A 27891-nucleotide genomic window follows, 5' to 3' on the forward strand; every position below is an offset into this window, starting at 1 on the left:
GATTCTTGACCCTTAAGGTAATTCGTTAAGTTCTTTGTGCTTTCTGTGATCTTTTTTTTTTAAGAGGTTTTCTTCTTAGTACTCACAACGTTTTCTCCGATATTCACAAGTGTTTCTCGATGGTTGATTTGGGGCAAGCCTTGCAATTTTTCACCAAGAAATCCATTATCTTTTTGACTTATATGGCATTATTGTAGGGATTCTTGTAAAGTATTATACAACTCCTGAACGGCTGCAAATTGACAATTCGGGATCAGAGAAAAAAGCAATCAGCCCTGCTGAGAGGTCATGAAGAAAAGTCTATAATATTTGCATTCATGATCCATGTCATAGTCTCATTCTTCCGATTAGTGTCCCTTGCAAATGCTTCGGCCTTCATACATCATCGTCAAATTGAGAAATAATTTATTTGTCCTTCCAGCGATAAACATCAAAAAACTCAAACGAATTTCTACGTCTTTACATTGGTTTTACTGTGACTCTATGAACCCTATTACTTAATGATTGTTTTATTAAGTCTTGTTATACTTCACAGACGAACTTCTATTTTTAGTATTCTAGTATTTATCGATGATTGAAGTACTACAAAATGAGTTCCGAGGATATGAGAATGCATGATTTGAAATGAATTTTGAAGCTTCCATTCTCTTTAGTTCTTCTTCACTGCCAATTCTCCTGGAACATAAGGAAATTTTTCGACAAAATGCTTGGCAATATCTCTTCTGTTACAAACCCAGACACCTTCCTTCTCACTAATATATTTCATAAAGTTTCTAAGAGCATTTGTTCTTCCTGGTTTCCCTAAGATCCTTGAATGCATGGGAATATTCATAATCTTACCCCCTTCGCGATATAGTTGATCAAATTCCTGTTTCAAGTAATCCTCGTACACCATAGCACCTGGAAATCCTGGACCAGGAGATGATGCCACAAACTTGTAGTCATTGGTGACATATGCATAAGGGATCATTAACATCCCTTCCTTCAGCTCATCTGGTAAATTTTTTTCTTGTGGAAGATCCACCCAATAGGGTACATCGTCATTATAGCAGTCAGACTCCCATAATAATGGTAAACCAAGCTGCTTATGTGCCTCTTTAACCAACGCGGGGGTTTTGATATTTCCTCTTCCGATGTAAGCGCCTACAGGAGCCTCACCAGAGGACTCCTTCAACAAAATTACAGCTTTTTTAATCATTTCAATCTGCCCAGCGTCGTCGTATTCTCCCCAATTTACCCAACGTAGGCCATGATTTGCGATCTCATGGCCATTTCTCACACAGGCTCTTGCAAATTCTGGATTCTTTGCAAATGCTTGAGCTACAGCATAGAGTGTCATTGGATATCCAAACTCTTTGAAAAGTCTCAAGAGTCTCCATGCCCCAGATCTTGATCCATATTCGAATTCACTTTCACTCATTAAATGTCTATCGTTGATCTTCTCTGTCGAGGGCCCACACTTCTCCCAAATGTACGCCTCGGATCTATCGTCTCCATGAAGAATATTATGCTCGGCACCTTCCTCATAATTTAATATGAATGACACAGCTATTCTAGCACCATGAGGCCATTCTGGGTCAAATGATTTTTCACCATATCCAACTAGGTCTCTAGGCATTTCATAATCTGGCAAAGGGCCAGGAACATAGTCAAGTGTATCCATTTTTTGATATTTGCAACTGCTTCTATGTCAAAGCAGGAAGGATGTGGAATAAACGGCTCTTATATACACTTAACCGATGTCTTCTCTGTCCTCGAATATGTCACAAGCGGATAGCGCGATATGGTCTGCACTACGGAGCCGCTCCTTTTGGAAGATAGATAAGCGGAACCTTTCCGCATTATCTCGGAGATATTCCGTCTCGAAAAACTTAAACCACCAAATTCCATAAATAATGTAAGCAGAGTGGTTAAATATGAAGTACATCTAGCTATTAGATGAATCTGACTTTAGAATCTACATAATAATTTTTGCCTTGTAATTATAATTGAATTTAGTTTCTCATATGTCAGTTTTTACATTTGATGCTAAAAAAGACAATCCAATTACAGTCAATGATATTGTATCTTTAGGTTTGGAATTTGGCGTTCAAGAAACCAATGATAGCAATTTAGAGGGTTACAAGACTTTATTGGCAGTTTTCCATGATTCTTGTGAAGAGATAATGGCTATGGACGATTATATACCAGTCGTTGATTTTGAAAGATTTCCAAGAGAAAGCATCCATTTTCCTACCCAAGATGAAAACAAATTAAATGCTTGGGGATATAAGTTTATACTCAAGGACAAAAAGATATCAAATGGTAGGCGCTTGCTCAAGGATCTCAAAATTGCAGTGAAAGATTGTATTTCAGTTGCTGGTGTTCCAATGCTCTTTGGAACCAATTTTATCAAAGATTTTATACCATCGAATGATGCTACTATCATTACTAGAATGTTGGAAGCGGGAGGTACAGTTGTGGGGAAAGCTGTCTGTGAGAATTTGTGTCATTCTGCTACCTCTCATTCGGCCCATACTGGTCCTATTCATAATCCTATGGCTAAAGGATATTCCACAGGAGGGTCATCCTCAGGAAGTGGAGCTTTAGTTATGGATCCTAATGAAGACATTGATATTACCATTGGTGCCGACCAAGGGGGTTCGGTTAGAATCCCAGCTGGTTGGTGTGGTGCAGTGGGTATAAAGCCCACTTTTGGCTTGATTCCGTTCACAGGATGTGGTAGTAACGAAGCAACTAATGATCATTTGGGCGTGTTGACTAAAGACGTCCTAACTAATGCAAGGGGCCTTCAGGCCATTGCAGGGAGTGATGGAATTGATGACAGAGGCTTCAATTCTATAACCACTGAGTATTACGACGACCTATTGACTTTGAAGGATCCAAAAAGCTTAAATGGCTTGAGAGTGGCGGTTTTGAAAGAAGGTTTCGATAATCCCGCTGTTGAAACGAGAATCAAAGAAAAGTGTTACGATGCGATCAGTAGATTCGAAGAGCTTGGTGCTACAGTAGAAGAGGTTAGCATCCCTTTACACCTGAAAGGACCATTGATATGGACTGGTATATCAAAAGTCGGTGGTTATCTTACCAAGGTCGGATGTGCGATTGGTAGAAGAGGGTTTAGTATGAACGATCTAAATGAAAAATTTCTTGATGCTCTTCATGATCAAGAAAGATGGGATGAAGCTTTCCCATCTACAAAAAACATTTACTACAATGGATTATATGCTATGAAGAAATTCCCCACGCTATATGGCAAATGTCAAAACCTTTCAAGGAAATTGAAAGATGAATACAATGAGGTTTTGAAAGAATATGATGTTATTGTATTACCAAACCTACCATATATTGCACGTTCGCACCACTTGGTTGACGATGGGTCACTGCCTTTAGATGTGATGGGAAAACAAGTCGGCTTGAGCTCTAACACATGTCCATTTGACCAAAGTGGTCATCCAGCGTTGGCACTCCCATGTGGTATGTTACCGATATTAGAGGGCCCATTGGCTAATTCTGGTTCTAAACTTCCAGTTTCATTACAAATAGTTGGAAAGTGGTATGATGAAAAAACTGTTTATCGGGCAGCATATGCATGGGAGCAAGCATTCAGCTGGCGAGAGTTATAATATCCCAAGTCTAACTTTTGAACTTTAAAGATGATATACTATCCTGTGCGTAGGCGGAATTTTCAATTATGGTTTCTCAAAATATAAAAGTACTTGATAAACTCAATTTGTAGTACAACGATCATTTGCAATTATGGTGAAAGAAACGGTGTGCTTTCTTTAAAAGTTCATATATTGAATCATCAACAGAGAGTCGAAAAAATGTTAGTTCAAGAGAGAGTACGGTGCTTTTTAGTAAAATTCTTGATATCTATAATTAATATGTAAAGAAACTTTTTTAAGGCATTATACAAGATAAAAAATTTTTATGGTCCTCCACTTAATTGTCTTATTTTGATTCACTGTGATCCAAAGGTTGTAATCCATTATCACGAACGAAAATCATAGAAATTAAGCAAATTCCCATTGATGCAATCCAAAAGTAAAATAAATATTTCATTGATCTCATATAGATGGCTCTCAAGAATGCTATTTGAGATTCAGAATAATTAGTCAACTCAATTCTAGCGTATATCTGTTTTCCTAATACGCCTATCTGTTCCTGTGAAAAGTACTGCATCCCTTCATTTTTCAACAGCTTTGTATAAGTGTTTGACATAATTGTGGAGCAAATTGCTAAACCTATTGCTCCACCGAAAGATCGCAAAACATTTCTCGTTGATATCACTGTTGCTCTATCCTTTTTATAAGATTGTGCCTGAGCTGCCACTAACGTTGGTTGAAATGTTGCCCCAACACCCATTCCATTCAAAAGCAATACTACAACATTAACCCCAGGATTGGAATTCGTTTTCCACAATAGAGTTAAACAAACCGCCAAATTCCACATGATATACCCAAACCAAATTACATAAATATACTTTCCAGTCCTTGATATGAGCCTGCCTCCTATCACAGATGTGAGTGATTGAGGAACCACTAGACACAATAAATATAAAGAAGTCTGAATAACAGAATCCCCTCTGACGACCTCAAAATAGTAGGGATAATAATATATAGATGAGTAGTATATCATGCCAAAGAAAAAGTTTTGTGATAATAGCATTGTTAAAGACGGTGATATCGCAAAAAGGAGAGGTGGAATCATGGGTAATGAAGATACCTTTAGCTCGACGTAAAAAAATAAAATTAATGAGACGCAGCCTATCAGTAGCATTGCTATTACAATGGGACTATTCCATTCATAAGACGAGCCTTCTCCGCTAATTGGTATAAGTATAAAAATTATGCCAATTGAACTACATAAGAACCCTGGATAATCTATTTTTTTCAACTTTTCTTTCTTGGAGAATCCTGGATTGGTATATGGCACCAACCATAAGACTATTCCACTGGCACAAAATATCAAGGGGCATAGCATGTAATAAAAATATCTCCATGAAGTATGCGATATGAAAGCTGAGGCCAAGAATGGCCCTAGAGCATTTCCTAGCCCCACACAAGCTCCCAAGATTCCTTGATATTTTCCTCTTTCCTTGAGAGTAACGATATCAGAAACTATAACCATCGTCAATGAAGTAATTCCCCCATTACCAATTCCACAGAATCCTCGAAAAACGTACAATTGGTACGGTGTCTGAGCCAAACCGCAAGCTAAATCAAAAATCGACAATATCCACATGGCAGCGATTAGAACATATTTACGTGAAAAGATATCGCTCATTCTTCCAAAAAATACCATAAACACAGTAGTACTAATTAAGGAAGAAGTACCTGCCCACGTTATTGTATCTGATGCTTTAAGATCATCGGACATATAAGGAAGAGCTACCGTAATTCCTGTCTGATCAACGAATGATAGAAGCAACGCCACTGCCATGCTTGACAAGACTACTAGTAATTTCTTCTGTGATAGTAAATTCTCATGAGAATCTGCCAAAACCTGAGAAACTTTGACATTACTATTAGAATCTTTCTCAGAAGAAATCATTCTTCTTATCTGATATCTTTTTCCTTATAATAATCAAATAGTATTCTCTGATTTGTCTCAAGGTAGCAAAGCAAATTAAGACGAAAGTCGGCTACATTTAATCTTTTTGCAGGATTTAAAACTTTTGAAACGAATAAGACCATGTCAATCTTATTGACAGATAGTAAAGTGGGCTGAAGCAGCAAATGCGGAACGTTTCCGCACTACAGTTATCTTTCGATGCGAAGATTTTCGCTTACTTAAAGTAGGAATATTAAAGATAGAGCGGAGACCTTCCGCATATTTCCGGAGGCGCTCCGCTCACGGATCATCGCCGTGCTCTCTTAGTCAATATTTCGGTAAATTAACAGTAAGTTTTCTCTCTTTGTTGTATGGAAGCATATACGAGCAGGAATCTTATTGATAATACAAATTTAAAGATAAGGATCTATTGAATCGTATTAAAAAGAGCTAAAATGAACAAATTTCATTCAGTTATAATATAGAAATACAGATAATCTAGAATTTGAAGTTGTCAAACACTATGAAGCTTTTAGATGCTTTGAAAGTTAAAGGGGTACCTGAGAGTGGTCATGCGTGGTATAATCGTGATCTATTACCAACACCTCCAGAGAAGAGGACATGGGGAGTGACTCATTTTTTTTTCTTTTACTTCACCACGTCGTTAACTCCTTCTTCTTATACCTTAGGTTCCACCTTGGTTAGTATGGGCTTATTATGGTGGCATGGCTTGATATGTGCAATTATTGGGAGCTTTTTCCTTTCGATTGTTCTCGTACTTAACTCGAGAGGACCGTCAACCTATCATTTAGGATTTCCTACTATAGTTAGAGCTACTGCAGGAATGTATGGTTCTTATTTTTTTATATTTGTCAGAGTTTCGGTCGCTTGTATCTACTTTTCTATTCAGACTTATTTTGCAGGAAACCTAATGAGCGTTTTAATGAGATGTATATTTGGTCATCGATGGGAAAACATACCAAACAAGCTTCCTGCATCATCAGCCATAACATCTCAAGACTTACTTTCGTTCTTCTTAGTTTGGATAATTCAGCTTCCTGTCATGTTTTTGCACCCGACGGTCCAAAGGCATATGTACACTGTCAAAATTGTTACTACAACAACAGCTTTATTTGCTGTTTTTGGATATTGCGTGAGAAAAGCAGGAGGCTCATTGGGCTCACCTAATTCTTTAGGAACTGAGAGAGTTTACGGGGAAGATTTAGTATGGGGTGTTATTTCAGGCATCAATTCAATCATGGGAGCATTATGTCCTATTTTGATCAACGCAGGTGATGTTGTTAGGTATTCCAAGAAGCCCAGAGATGCTGCTTGGATTCAATCTTTTGCCGTTTTGCTATCCAAAGTTCTTATTACTTTCATCGGATGTGGCACAACATCAGCAGCGAGGGTTTTTTTGAATGACACTTTTTGGAACCCATGGGACCTATACAGTGCGCTTCTTGACTACAAATGGGATGCTTCTATGAGGACTGGTATTTTTTTCGCTTCTTTGGCAATGATAATAGCTTTAGTAGCTGTAAATATAGGTACCAATTGTATGCCCGTTGGTGCAGATACTACAGGTATGTTTCCAAAATATGTCACTATTGTCAGAGGCCAATTAATTTGCTGGGCAGTTGCTCCTTTATTTTTCCCATGGAAAATGATATCTAGTGGCACTCGATTTATAACTTTCTTAGGAAGCTATTCCACAATGTTGTGTCCTATTGCTGCGACTATGATATATGATTATTTTTTCATTAGGAAGGGAAACTATCATTTAATTTCTTTCTTCGATCCTGATAAAAATTCTTTGTTTTGGTATCAAAATAGATTCGGTGTCAATTGGAGAGCTATTGTTGCCTGGGTTGTTGGTTGTGGTTTGACTATTCATGGTGTTGCTGCTTCTATAAATCCTTCCTCTGTTGGAATTGCATCAGCAAGAATGTATAAGCTAGGGTTCTTATTATCATTTGTGAGCGCATTTGCAGCATACTGGGTGTTAAATATGTTATTCCCTGTGAACCCAGTCTTACCTAATGATATTGATATTAAGGACGTGGCATTCGAACAGTTCGCAGAAGATGAAGGCATCCTTCCAGGTGAATCCTTCGAGGATGTTGGTGGGGAATGCAAATACGCTGCAGACGTTGAAGTTACAGAGAAAGTACTTTACACTCTTTCCTCTAAGGAAGTGTAGTCTGAAGAGTTGTTTAAAATGCTGGTTATGGAATAAACAGCCCACAATAGCGTTTATGTAGCCAATAAATATACTAATTAATTTGGGTTCCATTACTGTATAAGTTATATACCTTGGAGGATTTATAAGAATTCAATACCCCAGTCAGAGTGAGAGGTCTTTACGCCTCCAAGTCTATAGAAGAGTTCATCTAGATTCGAGAAGTCAAATATGCGATCGAGCTCGGACATTTCCTCCTTCTCTATAGCTTTCGTGATCTCATTAAAACGATTCAAGTTTCCTTCAATATGAGAACGATTGTCTTTAGTATCAGACTTTTTTGTATCTAACCAACCAGTTTCAGAAGGGACATTACCACCAGTTGACTTGGAGAAGGATTCATTGAAACTGGAACTACCTTGGCCATAGTAAGTAGAGTCAGGTAATTTGTCTTTCGCTTGTCCCTGTAATTCCAGTCGCACGTCAGTGGCATTTCTCGTAACGCTAACCTTATCTAATAATTTTTCGACGATATCTCTGTACCTATGACAACTAGGACTTCTTTCTGCGATTAAAACTAATATTGTAGTACAGTTCCTTAATCCTTCGCTCACTTCAAAATCCCAAGACAATTTCTTAAAAAGCAAACCGTAAATTATAGAAATTCCCGCTAAAAAAATGGTCTGCAAACTCACAAATGAAAGAAAATAATTGGTAGTTTGATGAATCTTTCTACTTAATTTGCAAACAATTATTGAACTTTGCATACAATCAATAAATAAAGTATCATCTGAGGTTAACTTATTTAAAAATGGCTGCATCAAACTTCTAATCTGCTTGTGGTATAGGTATAGACAATAGTCGTATTCATAATCAGTCAAGAATGGTGGTAATTCGTTTATCCATGTCCTCATTTCTTGCTGTAACTTTGTGATTTCTCTTCTTGGAATATTTTCAAAATCTTCGTCTACTCGATATATTATACTCTGAATCCTACTGTCGATCTTTCTTAACTTGAAGTATTGAATAGCCAATGAATCTGAAGTACGAGTTTCTGGATTTTTTATTTGAGACGTTTGGAACCCTTCAATGTTATAGTGCGGGTAGGTCTCGTAGAACTTAGCTTTGATAGAAGGTGCATCAGTAATTTGATCATCGATATTAATAGGTAGGTCTATGTCGATATCTCTGTCGCTAAGTGAAAAGGGTCTTCCAAAACTATTAGAAATGATCCTCTCTAAAGAATATGCTGACCAAAATGTCCGACATCGGTTTATATACGAGTAAGGATCTTGTCTGAAGAGACTCAAGTTTCTCCGGTGAAGACCAAAATTTACGCATAACCTTAGGGCAGAGCCAACCAAATACCATATAACGGGTCCATTTGGAAATCTTAATTGGTATACCACCAAGAGCAAGATGGACTGAATGTTAGAAATACTCCTAGACAGTAAAATCACATATAAATTCAAACCAAGTGCATACTTGTAGAATAATAAATGGTGAGGTTCGCTCGTTCTATTGCTATGCATGCTCTTGATGTCGGATTTCAACCTTGCCCCAATCCCATAGATCATAATCAAGGTAAACTTGTCCAATAGGAGTTGAAAGTTGCTCACGGCCAAAGTTTTGGTAATAATATTGGAGTCATAAAATAGGCGAAACCTGCTATCATGGAGATTCTTCATGTAAGACTTTTGAAGGAAGGGATATCTTTTATGAATTATAGAAAAATAGTTATCAAAATAACTTGTAACTAGTTCGTTATCTTTTAGTAGCTCCTTAACTTGGTCAAATATTTGAGCGGAATTGTTACTAGAGCCTGGAGAATCGTCATATTTTTCATCCAAAATGAAGTCCTTAGGCGAAGAAACAAAGCCACTTACTTCATCAATACAGTAAGATTCAGTACCAGCAGAGTCTTTACATGCCTCACTGATCAAGCAACTTTGCAATAAAGTTGTGACACTTAAACCAGATGACCCAATGTAAGCTGGTTCAGATTCATCTTTTAAAGGAATGGAGGCCGCACATTGTATTAAACTATTATCATAGTCGACTTCAAAAGTCTTCTGAGCTAGTTTTTTTTTTTAGTTAATGATTCTTCACTTTTTTTTTCGTTATCCATAATACGTTTCTCAAGTTCTTTGATGGTGTTATTCATAGATCTTACTTTGTCTTCAAGGAGTTTTACATAGTTCGGATTCTTCCTTTCATCAAACTCACACAATAATCCTATTTTCTCACAGTTAAAGCAGTTTCTTTCCCCATTAAAGTTCCCATCACATCTTCTCTTTAAGGCTTTACATCTGTTGCAGGCCATTAAGGCAACCTTTCCCCGTCTTCGTTTACTTATTCTTGATCCAGGTGAATGATAGTTGTCGTTGTTCAAAAAGGTAAGGTCCATTTCTAACAGGAAAAAAGTTAAACGCTCCGATTTGTATTTGCCTGGTTTAAAGCCGTCTCTCTCAACTATCAGGTATCCATAAACAGCCAAGCATTCGGCTGTTACATAGTTTCATGAGATTTAGATACTGATAGGCGGACCACTTCCGCACTATGAGCTCATAACCAAATTGGTGTCTCGATAAGGTTGAGCTTATTACTTTCTACAGTTAGTCACAATTGCAGTAACTAAAGAATCTGAGTCCAGCATAGTGAGCACATTTCTAGTATTTTTTGCAAATATTTGAATAACCTTTTCATTTCTTGTCTTATCATGCTCATTAATGTTCAAGCTTCTGTCTACATGAAATGTCTTACCATGTTACTTACATGATTTCTTTATCTCTCGAGGGGACGAATTTCGTTCAGTTTTGCTAAATTGAGATTGACACATGGAATAGTAGACCTATAAGTACATTTAGTGTATCCCTTGATTATACAAGGGAAATTTTCATTCAATTAATATATATATTGTATAATTCTTTAAAGTGGGAGACAGCTATTGAATTCCTCTAGTATGCATTGCTTCTTCTACTTTAGAATAAACTTCATCAACCGGTAAGTCGCAAGAAATTTTGACTACTTTTCCTTCTTTGTCATAATAGTCAACCACCGGCATTGAAGTTTCAACAAAAGTTCTGAATCTCTTTTTTATACTCTCAACGTTATCATCAGTACGACCGCTGGTCTTACCTCTCTCTAATAACCTTTTAAGCATAACCTTCTCTGGACAATCAAAGAATAATGTAAAGGATGACTTTGCAATCTCTGACTCAAAAGTTAACGCCTGGTCCATTTTCCTTGGGAATCCATCCACCAAAAATTTGAAATTCCCTTTCTTAGAGTTCTCAGCGATAGCGTTCTTCAACAATTTCACAGTGACTTCCTGCGGCACAATTGTTCCCTCCTTTATGCATTTAGCAATAAGCTCGCCATATTTAGATCCTTCTCGATTTTGTTCAGCCCTCAACAAATCTCCGGCCGATAAATGAACAAATTTATGATGTTCAACAAGCTTAGCGCATTGAGTTCCTTTACCTGATCCAGGGCCACCCAATACGAATATAACAGATATCTTTTCTTTAGGTATTGCCTCACCCGTCTTTGAGTTCGGTTCAATTGCAGATTGGGGTGTCCTTCTTGTATATCCACTAGAAACAACCGTGGAACCTAAAACCAAAGCACCTAAGACTATTAACATTTTAACTTTTGGATTACCTCTGCCCCCTGAGCCATTCGATGATGTCTTGGGTGGTGAAGGTGTTGATGAAGCATACCTAGCAAAGGACATCCTCGACTTCTGTTCAAAAGTATTATTGAATTGTAATCTTAGAAGTCCTCTAGGGGCCACTCTAGGGATATACAAGATACGAGGAATCATTTCAAAGCTTTGTTTTGCAATGTGATATATATCAATAAAAGAATGTTGAAGATTCGCAGATGAGAAGTCCTATATAGAAAGTCGCTAGTAAAATTTCATTTATTTGGCACAATAATGTGCAGGATGTCTACTACAAAGTATTCCCTACAAGTATTTCAACAGTTCGTCGTCGAATCTTAAGTACTTGCCATTCAAATTACTCTCCCACCCTTTTAAAGCAAGCTTCCAGTAAACATTACCAGGAACTCTCGGGTCAAGCAATCTTTTGCTTTCATGTAGGTCCATAAATTTTTCAATACTCTTCGTCATATTAGTACCGAATTTGCTTCTGATGTCAGATTGCATTTCAGTATCGACGACACCAGGAGCGATTGATATTGCACTTACACTTGGTTCTTCAAAAGCTAGCGAGTTAATAAATTGATTTAGAGCAGCTTTCGAGGATCCATAAGCTCCCCAGCCATCGTATGCTGTTTCCGAAGCCCCTGACAGAACAGCAACTACTCTACCATTAGTCTTACGGAGCTCAGGCAACGCTTGCTGTACAAGACCAACAACTGAAAAGAAATTGATATCATATAACTTCCTCCATTTGTCTAAATCAGCATTCTCAATATGTTCTACAGGATCTAAAACACCTGCGTTGGCAATTATAGCATTGAGTTTGCCGAATTTTTTAACTGCTAATTCAATTGCGCTGGCAGAAGTTTGTGGATCACAAACATCTCCAACTACGATCCCGACTCTGTCACCTCCGTAGGTATCAACCAATTTACTCAATGAAGGCTTTGTTCTTGCTACTGCAATCAAGCAATTGGATTTGCTTTCATTTAAATATCCTTCGGCAATTGCTGCACCAATACCTTAAGAATAAATGTCAGTATAAGGACTATCAGAAGAAGTGATTACGATTATACAAACCTCTAGAAGCTCCTGTCAATATAGTTACGAATGTCATTATTTTAATAAAAAAAGAATATATATTTTCGCAGTTTTCAGAGGATGTCTTTAGGTAAATATATATACTTCAAAAAACCTTGCTGTCAACGGAAGAACGTTAAAAATATGAAACTTGATATGAGAAAGCTCAAAAGTTCAAGGAGACTTTATTAAAAATTTATAGCTTGGAACCCACAAACGCACCCCCCAAGTGTGCACCTCCGTCAATAGGTAATACAATTCCATTGATGTAGGAGGATTGCTTGGAGCACAAGAATAGGACAGCATTTTCGATATCTTCCTTTACACCCAATCTCTTTCTAGGATTACTCTCTATCATCATATCACCAGCTACTTCCAAGAGGCCGTTGGACATTTTAGTAGGGAAGAATCCGGGAGCTAAAGAGTTGACGTTGATATTTCTAGGTCCCAATTGAAGAGCCAAATTTTTACCTAAGTGAGAAACACCTGCCTTTGAGGCTAAATATCCGTAAGTTCCAATAGGCTCAGCTACTACAATGGATGCGACTGAAGACATAATCAAGATTCTGGAAGGGTCTTCTGGGGTTCCTGCTGCTTCAAGTAAAGGAGTAAACAATTGAATAGTGTGGTAAACTGCAACTACATTCAAGTCTAGCACCTTCTTGACTGCTGAAACCGGATGCTGCTCCAAAGGTGCACCCCATGAAGCACCAGCATTAGCTATGAGTATATCCAACTTAGTAATGTGTTTCGATGTCTCTTCGAAAAACTTTTTAGCTTGCTCTTCATCCGCAATATCTGCTGCAATGGCTATAATTTTGGGTGATTTGCCATTTTCTTTTGAAATCTTTTCAAGATATTTCTTAGCTTCCTCGCAAGCGTTCTTCTTTCTTGAGGTAATCACCACCGTGGATGCACCATTAAGAGCTAAAGCTTCGGCACAGTAAAGCCCTAAACCTCTAGTTCCCCCCGTAATTACCGCGGTCTTTCCTTGCACATTAAAATCAACCATCTCGACAAATACTCTCAAAAAATGTATAGTTATATTTTAATATTCACGGTCCTTCTCATGCATTTTATACTTCGCATCCCCACAAAATTCGGGTTTAACATTTTAGAACCGAGCTACATTAAAAGGTGGCATGAGAAATCGTCCTCTTTTGTTTATTCGTAATATTTATGTTACGTTACGGTGCTTATCACAAAATTTTAGGATAAGCTGCAACCCTAGAACTTTAGGATTTGCCATTTTAAAAATTAAAGAGCCATCATCAGTACCAATCTTGCTGATATCTTTTCCGAGAATAACTTGTACGAGTCTATTACTTCCATGTATGAAATCGCTTATGGACCATACTTCTATGTTCTCTTCACACACCAAAAATAAAAAGTTATTTTGAAACGTCACGGATTTTGCTCTAAAATCGAATCGAAGCATGGACTTTCTAGAAACCTTTCCGTATTTATTGATAAAAACGGCACAATCGTTATAGACTAACAAGAATTCGGTATTATTATTCAATTTAAACATTCCCATTGCCTTTATGCCTGTAGAACTGATGTGCTTTTTTATTATATCATAATTGTTCACCCCGTTATGGCTAATTTTTCTATTGTAACTGTCGACTTTCCTATCTGCAGAGGAGATGTCAGGAATTGGTCGAGGGAGTAGCTTGTCAAGCTCTAAAATCTCAAATCCTTTGTTAGTATGAAGTGCTAAGGTGGAATTAAATAAAGATATTCCAAAACAATCTGCTTGTATTGAAAAGGTCTTTACTGTTCGAAATGCATTGAATACCCCATCGTTATCGGTCTCTGGGATGTATACTCTAAAATTTGTGACACTGGATGCATTTCCCTTCTTCCTCGCACAAAAAAGCATGTTAATTCCTTTATGAGGACCAAATTCAAAAAATGATACCGTCTCACTAGAGATTGAAATGCAAGTAACCGTTTCAGTTTTTTCGTAATATACACTGATAGCCAGATCCAATGAGCAATAGCGCAAGTGCTTATTTCCCAAAACAAGTAGTAAATTGATACTCGTATCGACGTAAATTTTGCTTATATCTGTACCGTTTATAATCTTTTTCCAACTTTTTCTCAGGTCCGTACAATAAACTCCAGATGTTAAACCAACCATATAGAAATCGCTCCCTCTAAAGTTGAAAACTGTAGCACATTGAACCTTACTAAATACAAGGTGACTCTTTGCGTTTGGGAAATTATACAAGTCTTTAACATATCCGAACTGCTTTAATTTACCAACTGCATCTGAAGAGAACTTCTCGATAGGATCATAGGGAGCGCATACTTGTAACTTAGTGACCCGATTTGCAAATTCATATGCAAAACAAGTATTATCTAAAGCTTGTATGTCAAATAATTCGGACCGTTGAAGTCTTCGGCATAAACTCGTTCTGGCAGCAGATAGATGATTAATCCATGCTTTTCTTTCTTTTTCAGATTTAGTTGAAAAGGTAAAAGTGCAGTGCTTTCCTCTGCCAGCATACCTCAATTTAAAGGGGAAGGATGATGGTTCAGTTTCTCCATCATCATTCATTTGATTGCCTTGGTTATTCAGCGAAGCAAGCGACTTTGAAATCGGATTTAAGTCTGATACAGCATCCTTCTCTTCAATTAACAAAAACTCTATAGGTATCGGCTTATCGATCACTCTATAACTATGCAATCCTAGTTTTTGGCTTTTTACCTTTTCAGTAATGAATAGATAATTATCAATTAATATCAAATGGTTGGTATATAAGTTGATTCTTAATTCTGACTTTCTCATCAAGTTTCCTCTGAAAATGAATCTTCTATTTTCAGAATTCAAATTGATGTTTGGAGCAGGAATATCTTTCTTCCAAATCAATTGCTTCTCAATTTCCTTTAAAGCATGAGAATTATCGGCTCGTACCTTCATGTCGTTAGCTCTAAATCCGAGCTTCTTGATTTCCTCGAGCGCCTTAGTCAATTCAACATATTCAGAGTCTTCTGAGTCATACATATTCCTAATATCAGATAACTGTAATGGCAATGATTGGTACCTGGAATTGAATGTACTCAAAAAAAGTAAATTTCCATTAACTTTTAATTCCTTAACTTTGTTCATATTACGAACGTTTAAGTCAACCCAACGTTTCATGGAATCATTTTTTAGAAGACTCTCAATGGTTGGAACTATACTGATGTATTTTAACAACGACGAATTGACAGCCCTTGACCATTCAAAATAAATTTCTGATATGCCCACTACGCCTTTTATAAATTTACCATCAGAAACTAGGATTTTAAGCAAGGGCTCGAAGAGATATTCTTTATGTATCTTTAGCAAGCTTATTGTAGATTGTAAAAGATCGTCTTCAAATTTCTCTACTGAGATAGCCTCTTTGGATACTAAATGCTTGGCTGCTCTTGCAAATTCAGGACCCACAACATCCACAAAGCATTGAGCCCTAGAAATGAAGGTCTGTTCGTGTCGCAATAAGTCGAATATTAATGATTGCTTTTTGGAAGTGGCTTTGTCGATTTTCCTCAAATCAGTAGCTGTTAACTTCCAATGTGAAGCCCAATCCTCACCAAGTATGATTTCGTGAATATTTGTAGACTTGACTTGAATTTCGTGATCTATCATTTGATTTAAGTAACATTGAGAAGAATAGCATCTTATGTTCACTTCATTCGCAGGAACCATATGATCGTGATCCCTGCAGTAGCAGTCCGTAAGCTCTACTAAAACCCCAGAGACATATGAGCAGCTATCAAATATCACTTTGCTATCTTGTTGTTTTATTTTGACGATGTCAGATGCTTTGTTTTTGGTTTCAGCACTGGAAACCCTCTCTTCAAATTTGAAGGCACCTGCTAGGGTGAGAGAGTGAATGATTTGATCTACACTCAGCCCTATCAACCCAAGAGTCATGTTTGGCTTATGAAAGACTATTAATTTAATAAGAGCTTTCTTTAACTCTCTTTTAGTAATATACAGCTCGTTCAACCAGGTCTTCAACATTAAACACCATCTAAAAATATGGCCTAACGACCAGACCTTCTCACAAGCAGTAAAATGCTGAGTTGTTAATGATGCAGAAGAAAATGGTAACAGTGGGAGATCTAGTGGTACAGGTGGAAGATCGTGATCTCTTCTGTTCCTTGAAACGCTGGCCAACAGCTTGTCAAATATATCAGATTTGAAATCTGTATATAGTGGCTGTTGAATTGTTGGCTCGTCACTAGCAGACGGTAATTCAGGTAGGATAGAATAATCAAAGTAAGTGGTAATAGGTGTATCTTCATAGTCATCCTCATATGTATGTATTTCACTTTTCTCAGAATCGCTAGACTCAACTAGTGTCCATCTATTTGGGCTCTCAGATAACCTTGATTCGCCTGTGTAGTTATTTCGATTGTCCTGAAGAAATTCACCATCATCTTCAGCTTGGACGTTCTCTTCAAAATAGTCAGTATTATACATCAAGGATGGCGATCTCTTGTACATTTTCTTTGGTGAAGGGGATCTGCTTCCACGCTCACTTATGGTATTTCTGTATGTCAATGTAGGGCTCACGTCTAGATCGGTGGGCTGAGACCGAAAACCACGATGATCTAATCTATAATTTGACTTCTCCAGCAGTCTTGTTAAAGTTTCAGGACGAATAAGTTCTTCTGGAGTCGCCAAAACTGGCATCAGCTTCCTTTGCCTTATAGGTATCTGCCCAAGATATGAAAATTTGTTCTTGGTCGGTGTATTGAGTTGACTGCTTCTTCTATTAAATAAAGGCAGATTTGAACCATAGGTAGAACCTTTGTTTATGTCTGATGAAATCGTAAAGTCTTCCTCATCACTAAATTCCATATCCATGACTTCAAATTCATCCACAGGATAAGGTGGACTTCGTTCTATGTAACTAATTTCTGGGTCTATTGGATATGGTAATTCCTTCTGTGGTGTGTTTGCCGTCTTGGATGCAACATTAGAAAATGAAACGAACGGTGAGTTATAATCAGGAAGTTCTTTAGGTCCCATAGGCTTCGGGCTTTCGAAATATATTAAGGGATCATCTGCGCTTGTGTTAGCATAGCTGTAATCCCAGTCCTCATTTTGAACTATATTAGTATGCACTGATAAACCTTGATTTTGAAACTTTCCTTTATTTGGACGCGGAGGAATTGATGGTGATGAGTTTAATCGTGGCAGTGAATCATCAACAATCGTGGAGTTTAAGGTACCAGCACTTGGAGGAGGCTTTCTCCTTAATGTTTTCTTCGTTGGTGTTATAACCGTTTGATAATGTTGATCCTTAGACATTTGAAATACTTTTCAATTCATTGAAAGTAAGTGATAGTTTTTAACGAATAATAGAGTCGCTATGGTATGTCCCCAAAGCAAATAAGTCCTTCACTTTCTCCTGCTAGTCTTTTACTTGTTGAAAGAAAGCAAATTGACAGTTCTATTGTTTGTATAGAAGTAAATAGTCATGTGATGTATATGTCACTAAGCTTATTGACAATCAACGCGTCAAAGCCTCTTCTAATGGCACACCGACTTATTGTGAAATTGACCTTCTCAGAGCCAAGGTGAATATGTCTTATTCAAAAGCTATAAATAAAGCACTCAGTGACGGTGCTAGGCTATATTCATCGAAAGAGTATGAACTAGCATCTGAAAAATATGCTGAGGCTTGTGAGAAGTATCAAGAAGAGAACGGGAAAGATGACGCTGATTTGCTATTGTTGTATGGCAAATCACTTTTCCAAAGTGCTGTGTCAAATTCTGAAGTCTTTGGTCAAGCCAGTGGAAATCAAAATCAAGAGAAAGAAACTGTGGAAGATAAGGAGATCGATAACGACGATGGGAATTTTCAATTTCATGAAGATGGACCATTGGCTGAAGCTGAAGATGACTTACCTGAAATAGGTGTGAAAGAAGATGACTCGAGGATGGATGATGAAAGAGTCGTTTTAGGTGGTGATCATGATGATGAAAACGATGAGGGAGATCATGAAGAACAGAGTGACTTTGAAGTAGCATGGGAAATCCTAGATTTAGCTAGATCGTTATTTGAGAAACAACTAAAGGAAATTCTGCATGATTCAGAAAGTCTTGCAGTCCCTTACTTAACAAGCGACAGAGAAGATACGAATAATGACTTTATAAAATTGACTAAAAAACTCTCAGAGACTTACGACATATTAGGAGAAGTGTCTTTGGAGGCAGAAAACTTTCCACAATCGGCTATAGACTTAGAAAATTCTCTCAATTTGAGATTGAAGCTATATGACCCTAAATGGTCAGCTTTAATTTCAGAATCTCACTACAAGCTCTCGTTAGCATTGGAGTTTTGTGTTGAAGATAGTAAACTGAGACAGAAGGCAGCAGATCATATGAAGCTTGCGATCGATTCTGTCAAGGAAAGAAATAAAGATGAAAAAGATGAACTGAAGAGGAAAGAAAATGAAGAATTACTTCAAGATTTAGAGATTAGGTATTTGGAATTAAAAAAAGATCCTACCGAAGAGTTCAAAGAGGAGCAGCTCGACATAATCAAAGGTATCCTAGGTGAGGCAACTTCTGAGTCTTCCAGTGGAGACGGTAAACCAGCTCGTAATGTGGTAAACGATTTAAGTAGTGTTGTTAAGAAAAAATCTTCAGGACCCGTGACAAACTTGACATCATTGACCAGGAAAAGGAAAAATGCTGGAAAAGGAGACTCTACTGATTCTGGCTCGAAGAAATCAAAAAGCTGATTAATCTCGCCTTTCTCTTGAGTTTTATTATATGGTTCCTATAATTAATATATTATGTACAGTACGTAGATGACAGTAAATATTTTCAAAGGTCTTATTTTTCAAGTAAATGAAAGAAAGATAAAAAAAACTAGGAGCTACCAGCAGGTAAAATGGACAATTCGCCACAGAGAAAGGATAAATCGGACCGCTCTCGAAATAATCGGCGGAGAAGAAAGAGAAGAAGAACAGAAGATTTCTCGTCAGATTCAGATTCTTCGTCGCAGTCTTCCTCGTCAGAGAGTGACTCACATAATGAATCACATAACGAAACACATCAGCAAGTAGAAATTAGTAAAGACGACATACAAGACATAGATTTAGACGCAAAACCTGAAAATAAATCATTGGTTCCAGAGCCTTTGAGTGAAGACACTTTAGCCATGGTCTCTAGCATTAAATTTACAAACACAGCATTATCTAACAGAAGATCTATAAAAGAAGCAATAGACGAGAATACTGTTAGTGATGGTATAAACAACGATAGAGAGGAATTAAATAACCAGTATTTGAAATTAATGGCCTCAAGCTTCGAAAATGACTTAGACGAACTAAGAAAGAGACCAGATTTTACTGATAAATCTTTAATATTATTAGCAAAAGCATTACAATCCGGTGGTAATATGTTTGATCCGACAACATTGGATTCCATAATCAATAAATGAGGTTTTAAGAATTAACCCTTGAAAGTAGTGCTGTGCATCGATAGAGGCTTTCCCTACTGTAGTCATAATGTGAAAATACAAACAAGACTTAAATTTATGGCAAGCTAAAATGCTTGTATGCATCATACCTCTGTTGATATATTTTATATCTTAATGATGCATATCAGAGTGAAAAGATTTCAAATCAGATCACATAGCAGCTGAAAGGGGTTCTAGTTTTATATCTGTTCTACTGCAAGAAGGCAAAGCATGAGAAAAAGTGAGCGCCAGTCAGTGAGCCAATAATTGTGCCAAATGTTAATTGCAAAACAATTAGTCATCTAGAAAGAGATTCAGCTCATTTTGAGCTTTGGAATGATCGCTTGTAGGATGGTGTCAGCTTAGAATAGATAGTATTGATAGACCCGTATAACTTTCTACAAAATTTGGCGAGAGGTGAGGTTCTAGGAAGTCTTAATAGTCGTTTAAAGGTATTACTATCGTACTTGAGTGAGATTGATTAACTATCCTAAAGCTTATGTATAGCTTTCAACTGTCTAGATTTCCTAATACAATAAATTAGTTTACCTTGAGCGAGCCTCTCCTTCTACATATGGCTTTTCAAAACTGTAAGTAGTGCTCTTGTGTGTATACCTATGAGACAGATAATTATGAAAACAGATGAGCAGCCTGGCTAGCTCAATCGGTAGAGCGTTTGACTCTTAAAAGAGAAGCGATCAAAAGGTTGCGGGTTCGACCCCCGCGTCGGGCTACTTTTTTTTTTTATAAAAATTGCTAGTTTCTAGGGCAGCTTATTGCCCATCGCAGATAACATTAAGCTACATTTCTTGTCGCTACATGTGAGATCTTATAAATATTGGAAAACTTTTATTACTTTTGAACAATTCGTAAACCAATCATCCAAATATGAAGATGCAGAGAATTATTATTAAGTAGAAGGAAAAACATATCTCAATGTTTTCCACCGGTCCTTTCTTTCCTTAATTCATTTTCTTGTCTCTCCACCTCAGCATCATAGACGATAAATTCATCTAAACCACATCCTGCCGGCACCATGGGCAAAACGGGAACTTTCTTTTCAACGATAACTTCTAATAAAACAGGTCCGGAATAATCCAAAAACTCCTTCACTTTTGGAACTAATTCCTCTTGAGTAGATATCTTAATTCCCTTAACACCCATCGCATCAGCAAGTTTCATAAAGTTAGGATTGGATTGATGGGTATGAGCGTACCTATGTTCGTAAAACAATGATTGCCATTGTGTCACCATCCCTTGCTCTTCATTATTCAAGACGCAAACCTTAATGGGAGCATTAGCTTGAACCGCAGACGATAACTCTGTTAACGTCATGTTAAAGGATGCATCGCCATCAATGTCAATAACAATAGCATCTGGTTTACCGATTTGTGCACCAATAGCAGCAGGTAATCCGAAACCCATTGTACCCAAACCCCCTGAAGTAATCATGGTTCTGGGTTGAGTCCAGGTAAAGTGTTGGGCAGCCCACATTTGATGTTGTCCAACACCAGTGGTAACAATGACATCTTTGTTATAGGTAGCTGATTGTTTTGCTATTTCTTTGATTAATGTTTGAGGCTTTACTAAAGAGCCCGGGGTCTCCAACAGATAGTTGTAAGGATACTTTTCTTTCCATTCTTGAACTTGATTCATCCAGTTTGGTCTACTTTCAACTTTTTCAACTAACGGGATGAATTTACTCAAGTTAGTGGCCACGTCACCTTCGATGGCCTCTGTTGCTTCGACAACCTTGTTGATATTCTTAGGAGATATTTCAAAGTGAATAATACCCCCCTTGCCTTCTAAAGCTGCTTGTTTCGCCTTCGGTGCAAATTTCCTGACATTTAATGTGACTCTATCATCAAATCTTGCTCCAAGAGCAATGATCAAGTCAGCGTGCTGCATAGCAGTATTAGCGGCGGCATTTCCGTGCATACCTAACATGTCCAATGACTTCGGGTCTCTTTGATCGAATCCACCCAAACCCTGGATGGTGGTGGTAACAGGTATCTGTGCTTTATCTGCTAATTCTTTTAATAAAGCAGGTCCCTCCTCATTATTCAAGATACCTGCACCAGCATAGATGATCGGACGCTTTGCCTGATTTAAAAGGGCAGCCGATCTCTTAATAGCCTCTAATGTAAACTCTGTTGCTGCTCTTCTAGTAATAATGCTCAAAGCGTTTGATGGTAGGGTAGTATTAATTGGAATAGATTCTCTCAAAATTGCTGCAGTGACATCTTTTGGCAAATCAACTAAAACAGGACCCGGCCTACCAGTAGTAGCGATTTCAAAAGCTTCATTTATGCGTTTAGGAAGCTCTGCAACGTTTTTTACCATAACGTTCCACTTAGTACACGATCTTGAAATACCTATGACATCAGCCTCTTGGAAGGCATCTGTTCCAATAGCAGTCGTAGGCACCTGTCCAGTGAATACAATGATAGGAACACCGTCCATAAGCGCATCTGCCAATGGAGTTATTACATTAGTAGCACCAGGACCAGAAGTTACCAAAACAATACCAGGCTTCCCAGTTGCCTTAGCGTATCCTTCAGCCATATGACCAGCACCCTGTTCGTGTCTCGGTAAGACGAATTTGAATTTTTCAGAATTGTAGATAGCATCAAACACAGGTAAGATTGCACCACCTGCGTACCCAAACACTGTGTCAACCTTATGTCTCAACATCATCTCGTGAAATATTTCTCCTCCTGTTAACCCTATGAAAGAGTCGTCCATCGTAATATCATTCTGGCGCTCTTCTTTAGCTATAGGTCCTTCCAGCCTATTGAAAGAGGGCGCTGGCGTTGGCCTAGCATCAGCTATCATGGTAGCTCTTTGCAGAGTAGACTTCGCTATTGATCTAGTATGACTCTTCGCAAAGATGGCCACGGACCTTCTTAAGGTCCTTATCCTTACACTGCGAGAAATCATCCTTGAAGCTATTTAATATAAGAATATTTATTGGTGTAATAACTTCTTCTTTATATATTTCGTGGAGTAAAAGCTAAGTACAAAATTTTTCAGTGAGTCAAACAGATGATTGAAGAGGTCATACCGCTCGAACGGAGGAAAAAAAATTGCTGAAAAAGAAAAGATTTCATGCAGTACCATGGTTGCGTATAGTATCGTTTTATCATCACATGTAGTCTATACCAGAGATACTTCAAAGATTGTAATGACTAAATACAACAAGTAAAAGGCACTATGTCCAGAAGAGTACTTGCTACAAATTTCGTACTTAAAAATTTTAGTTTCGTGAAAAATGCTGCTATAATCGAAAGTCTTTCAATTGACTTTCTTTTCGTGTGATTGATCAGAACCCTTTTCAGCTGTGTGGGTAGATGCATTTGTAGATGAATTTGAACTTTCTGGTTCCTGATGTGGCTCCTCCGCCTCTGTGACTGATTCTGGTGTATCTATATTCTCGTAATGAGTCTGTGGGGAGGCTGGGTTACCCCAGTCTAAGAAATCTCTTCTCACCTCGACATAGTCATACGCAAATTCACCAATTTGATCTTCATCTATTCCCATTTCCTCTGCATTATAATCAACTCTCAACTGTAGCCCTGGAATGAAGTTAATCACAAGGCATAATAATGCAGTAACGCCACCAGAATATGCTGCTGTAGCGAGGATGTAGACGATCTGAATATACAACTGTTTGTAATTGTGGTCAAGCCAGCCGCCTTGGTGGTCTGTGACGCCATCATAACCTATAACAGTCTTGCTTCCAAATAATGCATTGAAAATCAAACCAACTATACCAGCGATGCCGTGCTCTGCTAAGATATCCAAAGAATCGTCAACTCTGCATAGGTATTTGATTTTAGTGGAAAAATTACAGACCACACCAGCAGTGATTCCAAGTATAATTGAAGCCCATAAAGGAATTACTCCAGATGATGGTGTTGCAGCAACGAGTCCAGATATACATCCGGAACAAACAGCTACCATTGACCACTTCTTCTCGAGCCTAAAATCGAGAAGACACCAAGTAGCAGCTCCAAATGCACCACAAAGATGAGTGTTCATCATGGAATAAGCAACTTTCATAGAGGGATTCGCACAAGAGAACCCATTAAAGAATAGCCAACCACAATATAAGAGAGCAGTACCTAGAAATATGGTCGAAATATTATGTGGTCTATAATTAATCATAAGGGTCTCGTTCCTTCTTCCTAAGAAAGCGCTGTATACGAATGCTGACACTCCGGACAAAATCTCCACTGGACCACCTCCAGCATAATCTAATGCTCCTCCTCTCCATGTAGAGGCCCAACCACCACCCCAAATCCAATACACAACTGGGCAGTATACAATTGTTGACCAACAGAATAATAGTATAGAAGCTGGTAGGAACCTCCCTCTTTCTCCAATACAGCCACCTGCGAAAATGGCCAAAGTTACTAGCATGAATTGCATCTGGAAAAGAGCAAATGCTATTTGAGGGTACTCTGTATCTGAATCTAAACTTCCTAATAAATTTTGAAATCCAAAATTATGTAAATCTCCAATAAAGTTGTTCCCGGATTTATCAGAAAATGCCAAAGAATATCCCCAAAAATACCACTGAAACGTGCCCACAAATGAAGCCATTATAACGATCCATATCATAGACAACGCACTTTTTCTTCTTGATAAACCTGAGTATAAAAATGCCAAACCCGGTACCATAATCCATATTATTGAGGAAGCCACTGTAAACATAAGCACATGGCTTTCATCATACTTCTCATTTTGTGTGAATAGTTTTCTCCTGCTTATTATACCATTCACTGAAGTGTCCACTGACCCCATAATTTCATTCCCCATATCTGGGTAAGTAGTCTAAACTGAAGCCAAAAAAAAAAAAAAGAACTGCTGTGAAAACTGAAGAATTTCAAAAAAAAAATTTTCTGTAGAAATATGCTCTATCTTATCTGACAAAATTTTTCAGATAGTCTGTTCAACAGGTCAATGGCCTGCTATATAATAATACCCTAAACGATTAAACTCTTAGGCAATGATTGCGGAAATTTCTTATGTGAATTTGAATATATATAAACACTACCTCATCTATATCCGGTCTTAATTTTTTGCAGTGACTAACCGAATTATAAGGGATGCTAACGCCTGACACTGGCTGGCGATATAACTAAGAAAAAGCACTCTGGCAGTTGACCTGCATGAACATCAAGGTCCCTGATGCGCTTCCGGGATTTTGATACCTCATTTATGATCCTAGGGTCTCATCTTGCTTGCTATAATTATTCGAGCTATTAGAGTCTACGTTTAGGCTTGTGGTCGTATGAGTTCGATCGCTACAGAGATACTATTAATCGGTAGACGCTACTATTTCTTGGTAGGTGCAGATCATTGGGGAGCATTGTTACTTGGCCATCACAAATCAATTGGTGTAAAATTCAGAAATTCTTGGGCCATAAATTGTGTCTATATACAGCCCTTTTAAGATTAAACTGTTCTGGCCAATAGCTCAAGAGGATGACTTGATAAAGATTAGTGCGATGATTGGCTCCAAACTAAAACTAAGTATGTGCAGTATGTGAAAATTTGCAACTTTTTCCGAATTTGGCCGTGACGGCCGGTGACGGCCGGTGTTTACCGTTTACGGCGACGGCGTTTCATATAATAAAGTTTATTGTGAGAGCATTATTTGCTGAAGTTATATATGAAAGAGAAGAGAAGTTACTAATAGAAGAGAAGAGACAAAGCTAGAGGATACTCGAGCGGCATTTCCTTGGTAAGATACGAGACCCGATGGGAGAGATGGCGCAGAACTGGTGTCAAAGTAGGACAGAGTAGCTGCAAAATCAGATGAATGCGACGACGGATTGATCAGCTCGCTGTTGAAGTAGACTGTAGAAGTTGTTGTGACGTTCACATATCCGGTGGTGCCTACCAAGGGTTCGCTTGGAGAAATAATAGTATTGCAGCTCAAACAAGCAGACGTCGTAATGGAGATAGTTGGGTTTTCGCTTGTTTCTGCTAGAGACGAAGATGGAGAAGCGATCGAGAAAGTTTCTGTACCGGATTCTGATATATCAGTACTCAATTGTTCTGTGTAATGAGTTTCCAGTGAACTCTCTGGTTGTCTGTCGCTAGAAATATTTGAAAGTTCCGTAACCAGACTCAGCACTTCTGGTAGTATCACTGAAGACGGCATACTTGATGTTCCCATAAGTGAGGATGAAATCTTTGTAGTTGTTTCTGTAGGTAATGGTGTTGACTGCGAAATACTAAAGTCATTCGCAGTACTACTACAAGAAATTGTTGTTAAAGACGTTTGCGTTTGAGTTTCGTGCACCACTGAGGTAGACTCTGTAGACGGTGTTAGCGAGGTACTTGTTGTTTCTTCTTTTTCAGTACTAGCTGTTGAAGATGTTGATTCAACCGAAGATACTGTGCTGCTTTCAATCGAGGATGATTTCAGGGATGTGTTGACCTCACTGTAGCTACTAGCAAATGAAGATGAATCCTGAGTTGCGCTCTCTGTCACAGAAGTGCTTAATAAGGTGGATGATTTCTCGATGGAAGTTGCTGATGACTCTCTGGAGGTCTTCGCCTTTTCCGTAGATTCAGTGAAAGTGGAGGGAACTTCATAAGGTTCTGAAGAGTAAGTGGTAGCAAGCGAGGATTCGGCTGCTGTCGAAGAAATAATTGCGGCAGAAGATGTTATAATCGTTATGGTCGATGATGATTCCAGACATTGAGGACAAGGTACTGTGACCACTGTAGTTCCTGGTACTGTAACAGTTGACATATCTGTGTTCTTGGAAGAACCGCCTGATACAGATGTTTCAAGTAAAGACAGAGACAGTGGTTGAATAACAGAAGAACTCATCGCTTTCTCTGTTACACTTCCTGAAGAAGAGTATGTCCCATCGACTAGTTTAATCACCCTTCCAATAGCATCGGTGATTTCAGAGCCGTCTGCACAATTAATTGAGTAATAGTATTCATGCTTTACACTGTATGTCGACTTTTCATATTCCTGAAACCCCTCCACAAAAACCCTTTCGCCTTCTTCGATATCCTTGAACTTGGCTATAAGCTTGGTGTTATCACTAGAGCAAGAAATTACAGCAGATGATACTTCTTCGTCAGATTTGGGCAAATAAAAATCATTCAAACTATTAGTAGACATCACTTTAAATTTTGAACAGTCGAAAGTATCATTCGTAGAGATTCCAATTGTTCCTGAGCTAATACCACTACGACAAGTACCCGATAATGCGTATATCTGCTCAAAGTTTTGTGGAGTTGATCTAGAATAAAAAACCAATTTATTGTTGTCATTATCGTTCGGTTTGAAAAAAGGCCCGCCATCAAAACTGACCGTAGTTGATAAGTTTCCCCATTCAACATTATTGGTTCCAGAGTGCCAATGTTTTGCTGACTCTAAATCAGAGCTAGAAGATGACCCCCCTGCATTAAAAACGAAATCAAAAGATAGTTTACCACTTGCAATTATATTCTCATAATTATTAATTACTGATCCAACAGTACAGTTCAAAAAGGTTGTTGTATCCATGTAGGATCCATCTTTTGCTGTACAAGTTGCGAAAGTTTTCCCGTTTGCCACTAATGGTAAATCACCACCACCATATTTCGTCCTGAAAACATACGGCAAACTGAAAGAAAACACATCATTTGGAAAAGCATAACCTGTCTCTAACTTCCATGATAATGTAGCCGTTCTAATATCTTGTGGTCTATTTAGGGTCGACGGGTTAGAAATACTCAATGATTGAAACACATTATGAATATTTGCAGCCAAAGTCGCCGAAATATAGATAAAATTAAGCAAGTATGCTTTTAAAGCCATCTTATTTTAAATTATTAAAACTGAAGGAAAGCGAAAGTTGAGGATTTATTTCAAAAGAGTGACTGTCTTGTAATAGGACAGTTTACAAAGAATAAGCAGA

General features: G+C 37.9%; 14 protein-coding genes across 14 annotated transcripts, besides 1 other annotated feature; 4 read left to right on the forward strand and 10 right to left on the reverse strand.

The window, feature by feature from the left end:
* Nucleotides 1-649: 649 nt before the first annotated feature.
* On the reverse strand, nucleotides 650-1663 carry PRCAT00005397001 (uncharacterized protein; the record flags this gene model as incomplete). Its single annotated transcript, XM_062955469.1, has 1 exon — nucleotides 650-1663. The coding sequence occupies one exon, from the start codon at nucleotides 1661-1663 to the stop codon at nucleotides 650-652; it is 1014 nt and encodes a 337-aa protein (XP_062812068.1).
* Nucleotides 1664-2006: 343 nt separating this feature from the next.
* On the forward strand, nucleotides 2007-3626 carry PRCAT00005398001 (uncharacterized protein; the record flags this gene model as incomplete). Its single annotated transcript, XM_062955470.1, has 1 exon — nucleotides 2007-3626. The coding sequence occupies one exon, from the start codon at nucleotides 2007-2009 to the stop codon at nucleotides 3624-3626; it is 1620 nt and encodes a 539-aa protein (XP_062812069.1).
* A 328-nt stretch (nucleotides 3627-3954) lies between these two features.
* On the reverse strand, nucleotides 3955-5556 carry PRCAT00005399001 (uncharacterized protein; the record flags this gene model as incomplete). Its single annotated transcript, XM_062955471.1, has 1 exon — nucleotides 3955-5556. One exon carries the CDS (start codon nucleotides 5554-5556, stop codon nucleotides 3955-3957), a length of 1602 nt encoding a protein of 533 aa, XP_062812070.1.
* Nucleotides 5557-6079: 523 nt separating this feature from the next.
* FUR4 (uracil permease) lies at nucleotides 6080-7759 on the forward strand (the record flags this gene model as incomplete). Its single annotated transcript, XM_062955472.1, has 1 exon — nucleotides 6080-7759. The coding sequence occupies one exon, from the start codon at nucleotides 6080-6082 to the stop codon at nucleotides 7757-7759; it is 1680 nt and encodes a 559-aa protein (XP_062812071.1).
* A 122-nt stretch (nucleotides 7760-7881) lies between these two features.
* On the reverse strand, nucleotides 7882-10145 carry PRCAT00005401001 (uncharacterized protein; the record flags this gene model as incomplete). Its single annotated transcript, XM_062955473.1, has 3 exons — nucleotides 7882-9560; nucleotides 9621-9815; nucleotides 9872-10145. The coding sequence occupies 3 exons, from the start codon at nucleotides 10143-10145 to the stop codon at nucleotides 7882-7884; spliced, it is 2148 nt and encodes a 715-aa protein (XP_062812072.1).
* A 537-nt stretch (nucleotides 10146-10682) lies between these two features.
* On the reverse strand, nucleotides 10683-11564 carry URA6 (bifunctional uridylate/adenylate kinase; the record flags this gene model as incomplete). The annotated part of the gene is made up of 1 exon (XM_062955474.1): nucleotides 10683-11564. The coding sequence occupies one exon, from the start codon at nucleotides 11562-11564 to the stop codon at nucleotides 10683-10685; it is 882 nt and encodes a 293-aa protein (XP_062812073.1).
* A 144-nt stretch (nucleotides 11565-11708) lies between these two features.
* PRCAT00005403001 (SDR family oxidoreductase) lies at nucleotides 11709-12522 on the reverse strand (the record flags this gene model as incomplete). The annotated part of the gene is made up of 2 exons (XM_062955475.1): nucleotides 11709-12427; nucleotides 12486-12522. The coding sequence occupies 2 exons, from the start codon at nucleotides 12520-12522 to the stop codon at nucleotides 11709-11711; spliced, it is 756 nt and encodes a 251-aa protein (XP_062812074.1).
* A 159-nt stretch (nucleotides 12523-12681) lies between these two features.
* PRCAT00005404001 (uncharacterized protein) lies at nucleotides 12682-13497 on the reverse strand (the record flags this gene model as incomplete). The annotated part of the gene is made up of 1 exon (XM_062955476.1): nucleotides 12682-13497. The coding sequence occupies one exon, from the start codon at nucleotides 13495-13497 to the stop codon at nucleotides 12682-12684; it is 816 nt and encodes a 271-aa protein (XP_062812075.1).
* Nucleotides 13498-13662: 165 nt separating this feature from the next.
* TUS1 (Rho family guanine nucleotide exchange factor) lies at nucleotides 13663-17796 on the reverse strand (the record flags this gene model as incomplete). Its single annotated transcript, XM_062955478.1, has 1 exon — nucleotides 13663-17796. The coding sequence occupies one exon, from the start codon at nucleotides 17794-17796 to the stop codon at nucleotides 13663-13665; it is 4134 nt and encodes a 1377-aa protein (XP_062812076.1).
* A 275-nt stretch (nucleotides 17797-18071) lies between these two features.
* On the forward strand, nucleotides 18072-19235 carry PRCAT00005406001 (uncharacterized protein; the record flags this gene model as incomplete). The annotated part of the gene is made up of 1 exon (XM_062955479.1): nucleotides 18072-19235. One exon carries the CDS (start codon nucleotides 18072-18074, stop codon nucleotides 19233-19235), a length of 1164 nt encoding a protein of 387 aa, XP_062812077.1.
* A 152-nt stretch (nucleotides 19236-19387) lies between these two features.
* On the forward strand, nucleotides 19388-19939 carry PRCAT00005407001 (uncharacterized protein; the record flags this gene model as incomplete). The annotated part of the gene is made up of 1 exon (XM_062955480.1): nucleotides 19388-19939. The coding sequence occupies one exon, from the start codon at nucleotides 19388-19390 to the stop codon at nucleotides 19937-19939; it is 552 nt and encodes a 183-aa protein (XP_062812078.1).
* A 660-nt stretch (nucleotides 19940-20599) lies between these two features.
* Nucleotides 20600-20644: a sequence feature (Short protein (PRCAT00005408001, CUM67705.1) was converted to a misc_feature.).
* Nucleotides 20645-20890: 246 nt separating this feature from the next.
* ILV2 (acetolactate synthase catalytic subunit) lies at nucleotides 20891-22897 on the reverse strand (the record flags this gene model as incomplete). The annotated part of the gene is made up of 1 exon (XM_062955481.1): nucleotides 20891-22897. One exon carries the CDS (start codon nucleotides 22895-22897, stop codon nucleotides 20891-20893), a length of 2007 nt encoding a protein of 668 aa, XP_062812079.1.
* A 354-nt stretch (nucleotides 22898-23251) lies between these two features.
* On the reverse strand, nucleotides 23252-24763 carry MEP1 (ammonium permease; the record flags this gene model as incomplete). Its single annotated transcript, XM_062955482.1, has 1 exon — nucleotides 23252-24763. One exon carries the CDS (start codon nucleotides 24761-24763, stop codon nucleotides 23252-23254), a length of 1512 nt encoding a protein of 503 aa, XP_062812080.1.
* An 865-nt stretch (nucleotides 24764-25628) lies between these two features.
* Nucleotides 25629-27791, reverse strand: PRCAT00005411001 (uncharacterized protein; the record flags this gene model as incomplete). The annotated part of the gene is made up of 1 exon (XM_062955483.1): nucleotides 25629-27791. One exon carries the CDS (start codon nucleotides 27789-27791, stop codon nucleotides 25629-25631), a length of 2163 nt encoding a protein of 720 aa, XP_062812081.1.
* Nucleotides 27792-27891: the final 100 nt, after the last annotated feature.

The sequence above is a fragment of the Priceomyces carsonii genome, assembly GCF_900007245.1.
Source record: "Priceomyces carsonii strain CBS4050 genome assembly, scaffold: Debaryomyces_carsonii_scaffold_6, whole genome shotgun sequence".
Classification (NCBI taxonomy): domain Eukaryota; kingdom Fungi; phylum Ascomycota; class Pichiomycetes; order Serinales; family Debaryomycetaceae; genus Priceomyces; species Priceomyces carsonii.